This window comes from Chaetodon auriga, chromosome 1 (genome assembly GCF_051107435.1).
Source record: "Chaetodon auriga isolate fChaAug3 chromosome 1, fChaAug3.hap1, whole genome shotgun sequence".
Lineage (NCBI taxonomy): Eukaryota > Metazoa > Chordata > Actinopteri > Chaetodontiformes > Chaetodontidae > Chaetodon > Chaetodon auriga.
Genome location: NC_135074.1, coordinates 25,436,590 through 25,448,593, shown reverse-complemented (window position 1 = coordinate 25,448,593; position 12,004 = coordinate 25,436,590). Strand labels below are relative to the sequence as shown.

The window sequence follows — 12,004 nt, the reverse complement described above, 5'->3', positions numbered from 1 at the left end:
GTCTAAGAACAGTCGTCTGGCCTGTGAGTTTGGGTTTTCAGCGTATTTCAGGATGTGATTCAGGATAGAGGCCCTTTGTCTTGTTTTTACAGTGCGCCTGATTGACTGTTTCACAGTGTCTACAGTATCTTCAGATGTGCCATGTTGTAAGAAATCAGACATTTTAAGAAAGCACTCATCTTGTCTTCAGCTGCAAGGTTCTGGAGAGGACTTCTCCATGCACGTGTCCATCTATGAGTGCGAGTCCACCGGTGGCTCAGAGTGGGTTTTAGAGCAAACTCTCCACCTGGACGACTTCACCAGACCTTCGACTACCCTGGATCCAAGAGTCAGTGTGGACTCCAACCTCTTTGTGTACAGCAGGTCAGGAGAGCACTGCTTGTGTGTTTATATCATATTCTGTCTGCCACTGTATGTAAACCAGTTATTGGGTGTTATAATAAAAAATCATTTTCTACATGCCAGGTCTGACCTGTACATGAGCAGAGACCATAGCTCCCCCAACATTAAGCACTACGTTCACCTGGACTGGCTGTCAAAGGAGGATGGATCTCACATCCTCACCGTCGGAGTTGGATCCAACATTCTCATGTACGGCCGGATCTCTGGTATGGTCAATGAGCAGACGAGCAGCAAGGAGGGGGTGGCTGTCATCACCCTTCCTCTAGGGGGCAGTATCAAACAGGGGATCCGCTCCCGCTGGATCCTGCTTCGGTCCGTGGACCTCCTGTCCTCCGTGGACGGCACACCGTCTCTGCCAGTCTCCCTGTCCTGGGTGAGGGACGGCATCCTGGTGGTGGGCATGGACTGTGAAATGCATGTGTACGCCCAGTGGCATCAGGACAAGAAACCCGGTGAGGGAGAGGAGGGCAACCTATCGTCCGCAGACATCGCTGGAGGTCAAACTGCAGGTTCCTCCTCGGTCTTTGAAGGGAGAGCCAGGTCTAAGAGCGTGTTTGAAGGGAGTGCCGCAGTGGACGAGGCCCTCCGTGCCCCGGCAGGACTTCAGGAAGGGGGACTGTTCGAGGCGGCTCATTCCCTGTCCCCTACTCTACCCCAGTACCATCCCACACAGCTGCTGGAGCTCATGGACCTGGGCAAGGTTCGCCGTGCCAAGGTGAGTCTGTTCCCACCTCATTCAGTGACTCCAAAATATGTGAAGTAATGGATCATTAAAATCTCTAGAAGGTTAGATTACATTGAGACCTACTTTTAAAGAGACAGATGGCCACAGACACTGTCTAATAGATAAACAATGTCTAATCCATATTATTGTATTCTCTGTATGACCTGCTGCTCTTCTGTGTTTCAGGCCATCCTCGCTCACCTGGTGAAGTGTATCGCCGGGGAAGTTGCCGTGGTGAGGGATGTGGAGGCTGGTGAGGGCGGCGCCAGGAGACATCTGTCTCGGACCATCAGTGTGACTGGCAGCACAGCGAAAGACACCATTGTGGCTGGCCGCGATGGGGGCAGAGATTACACAGAGATCAACTCCATCCCTCCCTTGCCTCTGTACTCCCTCATGTTGGCTGACTTAGACACCTCGTACAAGGGAGCAGAAGAGGCTGCTAAGGGAGCTAAGGTGGCCGACGGCGAGGGAGCCCAGAAGTCCACAGAGGACCAGTATTCCGACCTCTTCCAGGTAGGTAGAGTTAAAAGAGCTCTGAGAGAGAGAGCTGCTAAAGGTGTCGTCCGCTGATGCTTTTAACTCCCTTCCTCCTGTGTAAACAGGTGCCAACAGTTACCACAGACGACTTTGTGAACTTTGCCACTGACAAACCAGAGAAGAAGTCTCGAGTTATCAACCTCTCTCAATATGGACCAACCTACTTTGGACCAGAGCATGCTCAGGTATAGCTCTATATTTTAGAAGAGGGTCCCATTTAAAAAAAACAAAAGGAGAATTACACTTAATGTAGGCTATTTATGATGAAACTCAAAGGCAATTAATTATTTTTATTCCTCAGTTGTATTTGAATTAAGTGGTAAATGAATTATATCAGAATAGATTTCTCAATGAGTTTGTGTGTCTTATTGTATAATTTTTGCAAATTCAAAGTAATGACAATATAAAGGCAATATTTAACAATCCATTTTGCTTTTTTCGTTGCTCTCCTCCATCATTTTCTTCCTTTGCGTGTCCAGGTATTATCCAGTCACCTCATGCACTCCAGCCTACCGGGACTGACCAGACTAGAGCAGATGTTCTTGGTGGCCTTGGCTGATACGGTTGCGACCACCAGTGCTGAGGTCACCAGCTCCACTGATCAACAGTACACAGGTTAGTATGTATATTTGTGTGTGTAGGTTACGATCATATTTACGTGTACAGTGGATCATGTAACAGAGTAAATATATCATATTGTACCAAGGTTCATTTGAGTTAGAGAGTCTAACAGCCTTCACCCCATTAAAATACAAAGTAAACACACTCTTCCTTATATTGAAACGAAGCACTCACATCAGCACTCACTGCAGCAGTCCAAGCTCTTATCTTTGTTGAGTTATTACGTTGATTGAAGTTCTTCCATGTGCCTACTGAAGTGTCCTTGACTGCCGACCAGCTCCAGGGTCTTTATTTTATAGCTGTCAAAATGCTCTGATCTGTCAGGTGGGAAGACAAGTGACGAGTATTTTTCCTCTGTGGATGAATAAAGTATTGCCTTATTTTTTTATTATAATGCACTCTAAATGTTAGATACATATACCAGTAGAACATGCTTGTATTGTAATTTGCAGTGTCTTCACATTGCCTAAGCAGTCCATTAACTTTTACCCTTGGTAAGAAATAGTACTTTATAAAAGTTGACTAAAGGTTATAGACGTAAAAGCTCCAGCCATCAAATCTTCATTAACATAAACAGCAGTGCTTGTACTGTTCTTCTTTCTCCGTACATAAACACACACTGCACTTTTTCCATTATCTTTGTCTTTTTTCTCCAATTTTCCATCTTATTTATTTAGTCTTTTGAGAGGAAGATATTAGCAGGTTGTTCCAGGGCTAAGTAAGCACAGAAAGGGTAAGAAGGTTCAGGGACGAGAGACGCAGACAGCATCGCCTGAACTCAAGTGATACTGGACTTTTAAAGGGCTTTGCTCTCCGGCTGAATTTCAATAGAGGGGTCGTAGAGACTCAGTGACACCGCTGACAGCTCCCTGGTGTTGTGTTTGTGTAGGTGCTGAGGCTCTCGATGAGTGTGGACTGAGGTACCTGCTGGCCATGCGTCTTCATACCTGCCTGCTCACTTCTCTGCCCCCCCTCTACCGCATGCAGCTGCTCCACCAGGGTAAAACACACTGCTGCTGTGACATACTTATTAAACATTTTGTATGAAAATAACATCATTATATTGTCATTTAGTGGTTATGAGATGTAGATTTCTCAGGTATCTTGGAAATGAACTTTAAAACGTCTTGCTCGCTCCCTCTCGCTCTATCTCCACGGCAGGCCTATCAACATGCCACTTTGCATGGGCCTTCCACTCGGAGGCGGAAGAGGAGCTGCTGAACATGATCCCAGCCATGCAGAGAGGCGATCCACAATGGTCTGAGCTCAGAGCGGTTGGGGTGGGTTGGTGGATACGCAACATCAACACTCTGCGGAAAATGGTGGAGAAGGTACCAGGACGAAACATGCTGTCTTCTTTGTGCTAACCAGCTGAAATGTATTTCCTGCAGGAAGTCTGCAGTTATAATGATAAGAAGTCAGGATTATCTTAAAGAGCAATGCAAATCAAGGCAAATAGTTAAAGTACACAGAAGCTGAATAAGGTGACCATTTGTACTGGCATGTGTGGCGATTTGCAGTGTTTCGATTACTTTGATTTCGATGTTGTTACAGTAAGTAACTGTAATATTTGTGTGTAATCAGTTAGGTAAAGCTGCGTTCCAGAGACACAACGACCCTTTAGATGCTGCTCTGTTCTACTTGGCCATGAAAAAGAAAGCTGTCCTTTGGGGGCTGTTCAGGTAGGACTTTGTCTCTGAACGCATCACTGTTTTGAATCGAGTTACGTTACAGGATATTGAGCTGTGTGGTTTCCTTCTCTCAGGTCTCAGCATGATGAGAAGATGACTCAGTTCTTCAAGAACAACTTCAGTGAGGACCGCTGGCGAAAGGCAGCTCTGAAAAATGCATTCTCCCTGCTGGGAAAGCAGCGCTTTGAACAGTCCGCTGCCTTCTTCCTGCTGGCTGGATCACTCAAAGACGCCATAGAGGTGTGAACAGCACACACACTTCTACACTCGGCAACACATGAGATTGAGTCTGCATTTCCATTTCCCTCACAGTGGAAACTTGGCATCACCTTGTTTTGTAGAAACAACAGAGTGTGAAGGTGTGTCTGAGACTTAAATCAATACATCACTAATGTGCAGATATCTCTTGCTGAGAAAGCTGGGTATTCTGCAGCCTGTAAAACACATAAGAGGAGTCTAAATTACACTGATAAGATGCATAAAAAGCCTGCATAGTTTTCCTTGGCCTGGGTTTTCATATCACACAGTCAAAATATACAGATAACCAAAAAAAGGAAATGGAAACATGAGCATTATGTGCTTCAGCTGCATGTAATGCACTCAGTGGAAGTTACTACCTCAAAGTTCTTTACATTTACATTAACTTACGTTTCTAAACTCCAAACTGAACCCAGTCACACCTCTCCTCTGCCGATCTGTGTTGTGTAGGTGTTGATGGAGAAGATGGAGGATCTCCAGTTAGCCATGATAGTAGCAAGGCTGTATGAGGCTGACTTTGAGAACTCATCCACTTGCCAAGGCCTCCTTCATGAGAAGGTCCTGGGCTGTAACAGGGATGGAAGTGGCTATCACTGTTCCAGACTGCACCCTGACCCATTCCTCCGCAGCATAGCCTACTGGATCATGAAGGATTACACCCGGGCCCTGGACACTCTGTTGGAGCGAATCCCCAAAGAGGATGACGAGAACCCTGGTCAGTTGGTAGCAGGCATTTCAGTCACTGTCCACTAAATCCTGTTTGTTGTGTTCATTATGTGCACTGTGTGCTGTACGTGAAGGCCTTTTCTTTTCACTCTCCCGGTTCTTCATCCGTCTTTTTTAGATGTGATGGTGAAATCTTGCAACCCGGTGGTGTTTAGCTTCTACAACTACCTGAGGACACACCCTTTGATCATCCGTCGCCACTTCGCAAATCCGGAGGGCACAGCAACAAATGTGGGCCTGACAGCTGAGAAGAGCAGCGCAGATGAGATCAACCTCATAGAGCGTAAACTCTTCTTCACCACAGCCAATGCACACTTCAAGGTGAGCGCTTCCACAGTGTGACTACTCACTCCAATCCAGTTTTTTTATACAGTGTGATAAAATGTGTTGACATGGTGTAACCATGCATACATCTTCTGTAGGTGGGCTGCCCAGTTCTGGCTCTGGAAGTGCTCTCCAAGATTCCCAAAGTTACCAAGAAATCTGGCTCCTCACCTCTTAGCAAAGCTTCATCCAAGGCCAACTTAAACTCCAGTCAGCCCCTGGAAAATGGCACCCAGGGAGGTGTGGACTGGGCCTCCCCAGCAGCCCCTGCCTATGCCTGGGGAGGAAACGATGCAGGTGCGGGTGGGTTGGATTGGAGCCAGCCCATGATAAAGGTGGAGGACGACGGGCTGAATCTGGACTGGGGAGATGATAAGGATGATGATGAAGATGAGGATGATGATGATGGTCTGACCATGAAGAAACCGGAGGCTGAGACCAAAGCAGACGGAGGCTCAGGGGCCAGTGGCTCCAAACTGCAGAGAGAGAACTCACAGGTAGGAATAATGTCTGTCTGTAAAATTACAAATACTGAAATGATTATAGGATAGGAGGATTGTACAAACTTGAAACATTAAAGATTCCTCTATTTTAAATCTACTCAAAAATAAAGTCTTAAAAAAAGTCTTATATATTTATAAACTTGAACAGTAAGTTAACTGGGATATAGAGACATTGTCTGATTTGCAACCAAAAGTTTTGCAACATTTCAGACGAAAGTGGCTGAAATGGCATGACACATGGAAGAGGAGGGTTTCAAATGTGTTTGGAGATGAGACTCCCAATCACTGCCATATATATACGGCCAGATCTGAGGTCTTGACCCTGCAGTCCAGCTCAAAATATTTTTCAGAAAGGTTCATAGTGGAATTTACGTTCATAATTTGCACCATTATTTTGCTATTTAGGCTGTTTTAGAGGCTATTTTTGAGGCTGCTTTTTAAACAAAATCTCTTTAAGACTGCACCCAGAACAGACTCTCTGGAGGTTTATAGAAAGTGTGCTTGAGAGAAGAGCCCTGACAGAATTGAATGCTCCCGTAAGGTCAGCGAGTCTGCAAAGCGCGGGGCATTTCCTTAAACTCGCTCTCAAATATTTCAGGGTGAGTCAGAGGTGGACGTGATAGCAGAGCAGCTGAAGTTCCGTGCCTGTCTGAAGATCTTGATGACAGAGCTGCGCACGCTGGCCACGGGCTTTGAGGTGGATGGAGGAAAGCTCCGCTTTCAGCTCTACAGTTGGCTCGAGAAAGAGATCGCTGCCATGCATACGATCTGCAACTACAAGGTACGCATTGATGATATGAGATGTAATTCCGTTATGTTCTTCATCCTGGCTGACCATGGTTATGCACCATAAATTCAATTTAAAGGTGGAGGGGAAGGAGGAAGATTCAGAGGTGGAGCGTTGGGGGGAGCGCACAGCGTCAGTGGACATATCAGACGAGGCCCTGGAGAACACAGAGGCCGGGGCCTACGAGCGCCACCAGATGGAGCGGCGTCGTCTTCAGGCCAAGCAGCAGCACTCCGAGAGGCGCAAGGCGTGGCTGAGGAAGAACCAGGCCCTGCTGAGGGTGTTTCTGTCCTACTGTAGCCTTCATGGAGCCAAGGGAGGAGGAGTCACCTCTGTTCGCATGGAGCTTCTGTTCCTTCTGCAGGAGAGCCAGCAGGTACACACACACACACACCCGTACACACTTTTATGTTATGTACTTCTACTGCATTGATGCAAAGCCAAAGAAAATCTACATCTCCTTGTCTCACTCTGTAGGAACTCACAGTTAAGCAGCTGCAGTCTCCTCTGCCTCTGCCCACCACACTGCCTCTGCTATCTGCTTGCATTGCCCCCACCAAGACGGTCATAGCTAATCCAGTTCTCCACCTCAGCAACCACATTCACGACATCCTCCACACCGTCACCCTCATGGAGGCCCCGCCGCATCCTGACTTCATGGATGATCGGGTCAGAGTCTAACTTGGTTCAGACTTTGCACAGAGTCTGCAGCCTTTCTCGCAGTCATCTGAAGTTGTTCATTTCGATGCCGAATACGTGAAATGTGTTTGTCTTTCACACTCAGGTGAATGCTCTGCACACGCTAGCAGCGTCTCTGTCTGCTTGCATCTATCAAGCACTGTGTGACAGCCACAGCTACAGGTAACTGTGCCCCTGCAGCGCGGCCGCCTCAGGCCCAACAGCCTCTGCCTGTTTGCCATCCTGAAAACAAAAATGGCTTGTTCAACATCATAAATGCTTTTTTTGATGTCTGTTGTACACACACTGCTGCTTTTTTCCCCTGAAATGACATCATTGTAAGCTAAAGTAGGAGTCAAACATATTGGGAAATTTACTGTTGATGCCAAACTTAGCTCACCACACCCTGACTCTAGCTCATACGTCTTCTCTTCTCTGCTTTTGGCTTTCTAGCAGCCAGACTGAGGCCAACCAGTTTACAGGGATGGTGTACCAGGGCCTGTTGCTCAGTGAGAGGAAACGTCTCCGCACAGAAAGCATTGAAGAACACATAACTCCAAATTCCGCTCCTGCACAGTGGCCAGGTAACAAAGCCTGTGCTTCTCCAACCACGCGCATTTGTGGGATTGAGGGGCCCGGCTCCTCATTAACATTTTTGTCATAATGCTCTCAAAAATAGCTTTAATGAGTCCGAAGCTAAGTCATGATCATATCCCAGAATCTTGCCGAATGCATAGAAAGGGAAAATGGCATATGTCTGAGCATCAAAGGCATGATTGAGGGAGAATATGAAAAGCAGAGGGAGAGGAAGAGCAGAGCAAAGCAGGCCGTCTGTGTTTATGCAGAGAGGCAGATGGTGTTCTATAATAGGAGCTTCATGGCCTCTGGGAAGGAAACGGAAAGACAGAGACTGATCACGCCATCATGCGAATGTTTCATAAATGTGTTCTGCCTTGTGCAGAGATAATGTTTTGTTCTGCTGTGGAAGCTTTTTTTTTTTCTTTTTTTGCAAATTGCAGGTTAATATCTACCGCAAATGCCATGTTGTGTGTACGCGTGTCCTCTCTCTGCAGGTGTGTCGTCTCTGATTTCTCTGTTGACGTCTGCCAGAGAGGAGGATCAGCCGAGGCTCAACGTGCTGCTGTGCGAGGCGGTCGTGGCTGTTTATCTGTCGCTGCTCATCCACGGCCTGGGCACGCACAGCAGCAACGAACTCTTCCGCCTGGCAGCACATCCCCTCAACAACCGCGTGTGGGCCTCTGTCTTTGGAGGAGGGGCCAAAGTCATTATTAAGCCAAAGAGGCCCGAGGCCCCACCAGGTAGGCTTACTGTATTGTCGTTGATGACTCTTACCTGTATTTCCATCATCATTGTCGTCCTTCGTCTCCCTCCCTGGTCTTCATAATCTGTCCCTGTCCCTGTTCTCTTTTCTTGCCGTCGTCCTCTTCTGCTCTGTCTGTTGACTCTCTGACATCCTGACTTATCTCTGATCTGAGGCAACGCTTCCATCCCTCAGGCCTATCCCCACAGTGACATAGACATACACCTAGTCCTGTCCTGTTGATGCTCCTAAGATGCTGCTGCCGCCGCTGTGTAGTGTCTTGTGTGAGTGTGCCCTCTGCCCTGTGTCTCAGTGCCAGCTGATTTTGAAGCAGCCAGGCCAGAGGAATCTCAGGAGGCAGGAAGATCTGAGCAGAGCAGCCTCACCCCAAACCCCACTCCCATCCCCACTGAAACCCAGCGCCCCAAACGACCCCCTCCTCCCGTTTCAAGGGGAGAGGGGTTGGGCACTGTGGCACCAGCAACTAAGGCCAGCTGTGAGTAACTGGGCTGGTGGATTGCAGTGCTGGTTTGCAGGATTGCAGTGCATGGTAACTGTAGAGGTTTGCATTGTTGCAGATGCTTGACTTACCCTCCTCTCTCTCTCGTGCAGCTACGACTGAATGCCCATTAAAAATAACAAAGCTCACTAGTGCTGTGAAGGCTTAGTCTGTGCTCAGTGTTACGATAAGCCAGCAGCCGTGTGTGTCGGTGTGAGTGCGTGTCCTGCATTGCATGTACATGTTGTAACGTCCTCTATGCTCATCTCATTGTGTCATTCCCGTCATGCCACTGAAGCAACAGCTGGGCCTAGCAAGGAGGGTTCAGAGGACAAGGCTGAGCAGCCCTCTCAGACTAAATCTGAATCTGAGACTAAACCAGGTACACCTCGAGAGGTTTTTAGACTAGTAGAATGCTGATGTAGAGCTGGCACTGCATGACTGGTTCTGTTTTGTCCTGTTTGTGGCATTAAATGTCGAAAAAGAACGTGAATGGACCAGTTTTTGCTTGTTTGTAGCCGAGGTAATACTTAGATCGTGCACTGATTGTAGCTCTTGTGCGACTTGATTCAGCTGTTTTGTCAGTTTTTTAGATTCGTAGAAATTAAGCCATTTCCTGAGTAGCTCTGCTGTACAAGTCTTAGTGTGTTGACTGAACTTGACACGTTCATTCATATTCATTAGGCTAAAGTAATCTGCGCTCACGTTGTGTTTGTGGGGGAGGAAGATACGGGCTGGCATTTAGACTCGTTATCACTGTAGAGTCTGAGATAGCTCTCAGCAAAGCCAAGAGCCCTTTGAGGAGCTGCTTAGGGGGATCTTAAATGCCAGATGTTGATAGGAATCACTTTGCCAAATGTTAAAACCCCCCTTTTTTTTTTTATTTGAGCACCGCTGCAAACTAAACATGCATGTCACAAACACACAGCCGTATGCAAATGTTACACATCGATGCCTCCCTATCATGTTCTGATTAACACTCATTTTTAAACTAAATAAACATTTTACAGTCGTTTGCCTCCCTCAAGTGCTGTGGATACAAGAAAACACTTAAAACATGACTGCTTAACAAATTCACCATTGATGTTTGATGTGTTTTTTTGTGTGTATTTCCTTTCCGATATTTACTGATCCAATTATTTAATTATCTGTGTGTCTAACTGCACTGTCTACTCTGGTCTTGTTTTGTCTGGTGCGATGCCAGAGATAGTCGCCAAGGATAACGGTGCAGGTTTGTGCACAACCCCGTGTGTCTTGCCCTGTGCCTCCACCCTAAACGTTTGTTTGTGCATTTGTCTCCCTCTCTTCCAAGTGTGTCTCTCATGTGAGTTTCGCTGTAGAAAAGAATCTGATTTTAGAGAGGATTAAGGTAATGGGTCAGCATTTATAGTTCATCCCTGTCATGGATGCCGTGCTCTGTGCAGGGTTTGGGTGCAGTTCACTTCCCCCCGGTCTGTTTCTTGACCTTCTTCTGGCTTTAAAATGGTGTTGAGTCTCAGCTCATCCTTATCATTTGTTCAAAACTGCAGCACACTGCAGTCTGCAGCAGACTGACCTTATCAGAGTTCATTGTGTTTGATAGATAACATCTCTTCGTTCTTCTCCTCCCCCCTCCAGCGGCTCCCCCTCAGCCCCCAGCGGAGGATGTGGATCGATACAGACGTAGGTTCAACATGAGGATGCTCGTTCCTGGACGGCCTGTAAAGGAGACGCCGGCCACCCCGCCTCCTGTGCCCACAGAGAGACCCGCGTACAGGGAGAAGTTCATCCCCCCGGAGCTGAGCATGTGGGACTACTTTGTGGCCAAAGTAAGGCATCGAATTCTACATATGAGGAATCCTCCAATTAGATCAATGATTCATTGTCGCCCTGTCTGCCTTTTCATCCACTTCGTCCTCTTTCATCGTTATTTCCTCCCTCCCAGCCCTTCCTGCCGCTGTCCGACAGCAACGCTCTGTGCGACTCAGACGAAAGCGGCGCAGAGGATGATGAAGATGATGACGACGCCTTCCTCTCTGATACGCAGATAACGGAGCACTCTGACCCCAACTCCTACAGGTGGGGCTCACCCTCTTTTGTTTTCCGGCCGCCTAATTTGGAGCCGATGCTTCAGATTTTAAACTCTCTGCTTGTCTGTCTGTGCGATGCGTAGCTGGGCTCTGATCCGCCTGGTCATGGTGAAACTGGCTCAGCACAACGTCAAGAACTTCCTCCCTCTCACTGGCCTTGACTTCACAGGTACACACCTAAACAGCTCCTTAAATCTCTGTACAAAACGATTTATTCACTACGAAGATACACTGAATTATTATACTGTGATTTGAGAATGTATATAAATACACATAAGATATTCATTGGTGCTGTATGCAGTATTCACTCTATACTGACATGCATATGTGTTTGTGTCACAGACCTGCCAGTTACCTCCCCTCTCGGCAACGCCGTGTTGAAGACTTTAGAGAACTGGGAGCAGCTTCTGCTGGAGCGAATGAACAAGTTTGACGGTCCGCCTCCCAACTACATCAACACTTACCCCACTGACCTCAGCGCGGGAGGTGGACCCGCCATCCTCCGTCACAAGGCCATGCTGGAGCCAGACAACACACCCTTCAAGTGAGCATTAAATCATGCACAGCATGCAAAAATGGAGATGCGCTCTCACACTAAGGCTGGGCATTTATGCAACAACATCTAAGTTTTATTTTACTTTCTAAATTTGGAATAGACCACACTAGTCGTAACAGTAATACTTAACAGCTATTTCAGCAAATATTGAGTTTTGTTTGTGGATAGATACGAAGTGCACAGTAACAAAACAAAAAAAGACACCAAACAGAGAGTCACAACAGACACCAAATGAAAGACATATCTAAACTAACTCATTTTACTAAAGGACAGGACTGTAGCTCAGGAGCCCGCCTGGATCAGTT

General features: G+C 47.1%; 1 protein-coding gene across 8 annotated transcripts in view; it reads left to right on the top strand.

Moving 5' to 3' along the window:
• The window catches only part of dmxl2 (Dmx-like 2), a 38,884-nt gene that overhangs the window by 16,860 nt on the left and 10,020 nt on the right, over positions 1–12,004 (top strand). For 3 of the 8 annotated variants that reach the window (XM_076731732.1, XM_076731724.1, XM_076731716.1), the window contains exons 21-43: positions 191–363; positions 466–1,117; positions 1,313–1,642; positions 1,732–1,851; positions 2,146–2,281; positions 3,177–3,287; positions 3,449–3,618; positions 3,872–3,969; positions 4,053–4,218; positions 4,687–4,951; positions 5,081–5,283; positions 5,385–5,783; positions 6,388–6,570; positions 6,656–6,952; positions 7,054–7,245; positions 7,361–7,437; positions 7,708–7,838; positions 8,328–8,573; positions 9,373–9,456; positions 10,692–10,882; positions 10,999–11,132; positions 11,227–11,312; positions 11,486–11,687. In XM_076731732.1, coding sequence (XP_076587847.1) covers positions 191–363; positions 466–1,117; positions 1,313–1,642; positions 1,732–1,851; positions 2,146–2,281; positions 3,177–3,287; positions 3,449–3,618; positions 3,872–3,969; positions 4,053–4,218; positions 4,687–4,951; positions 5,081–5,283; positions 5,385–5,783; positions 6,388–6,570; positions 6,656–6,952; positions 7,054–7,245; positions 7,361–7,437; positions 7,708–7,838; positions 8,328–8,573; positions 9,373–9,456; positions 10,692–10,882; positions 10,999–11,132; positions 11,227–11,312; positions 11,486–11,687 — 4,646 coding nt within the window. The other 5 variants (XM_076731750.1, XM_076731777.1, XM_076731741.1 and 2 more) reach the window with 3 other exon arrangements.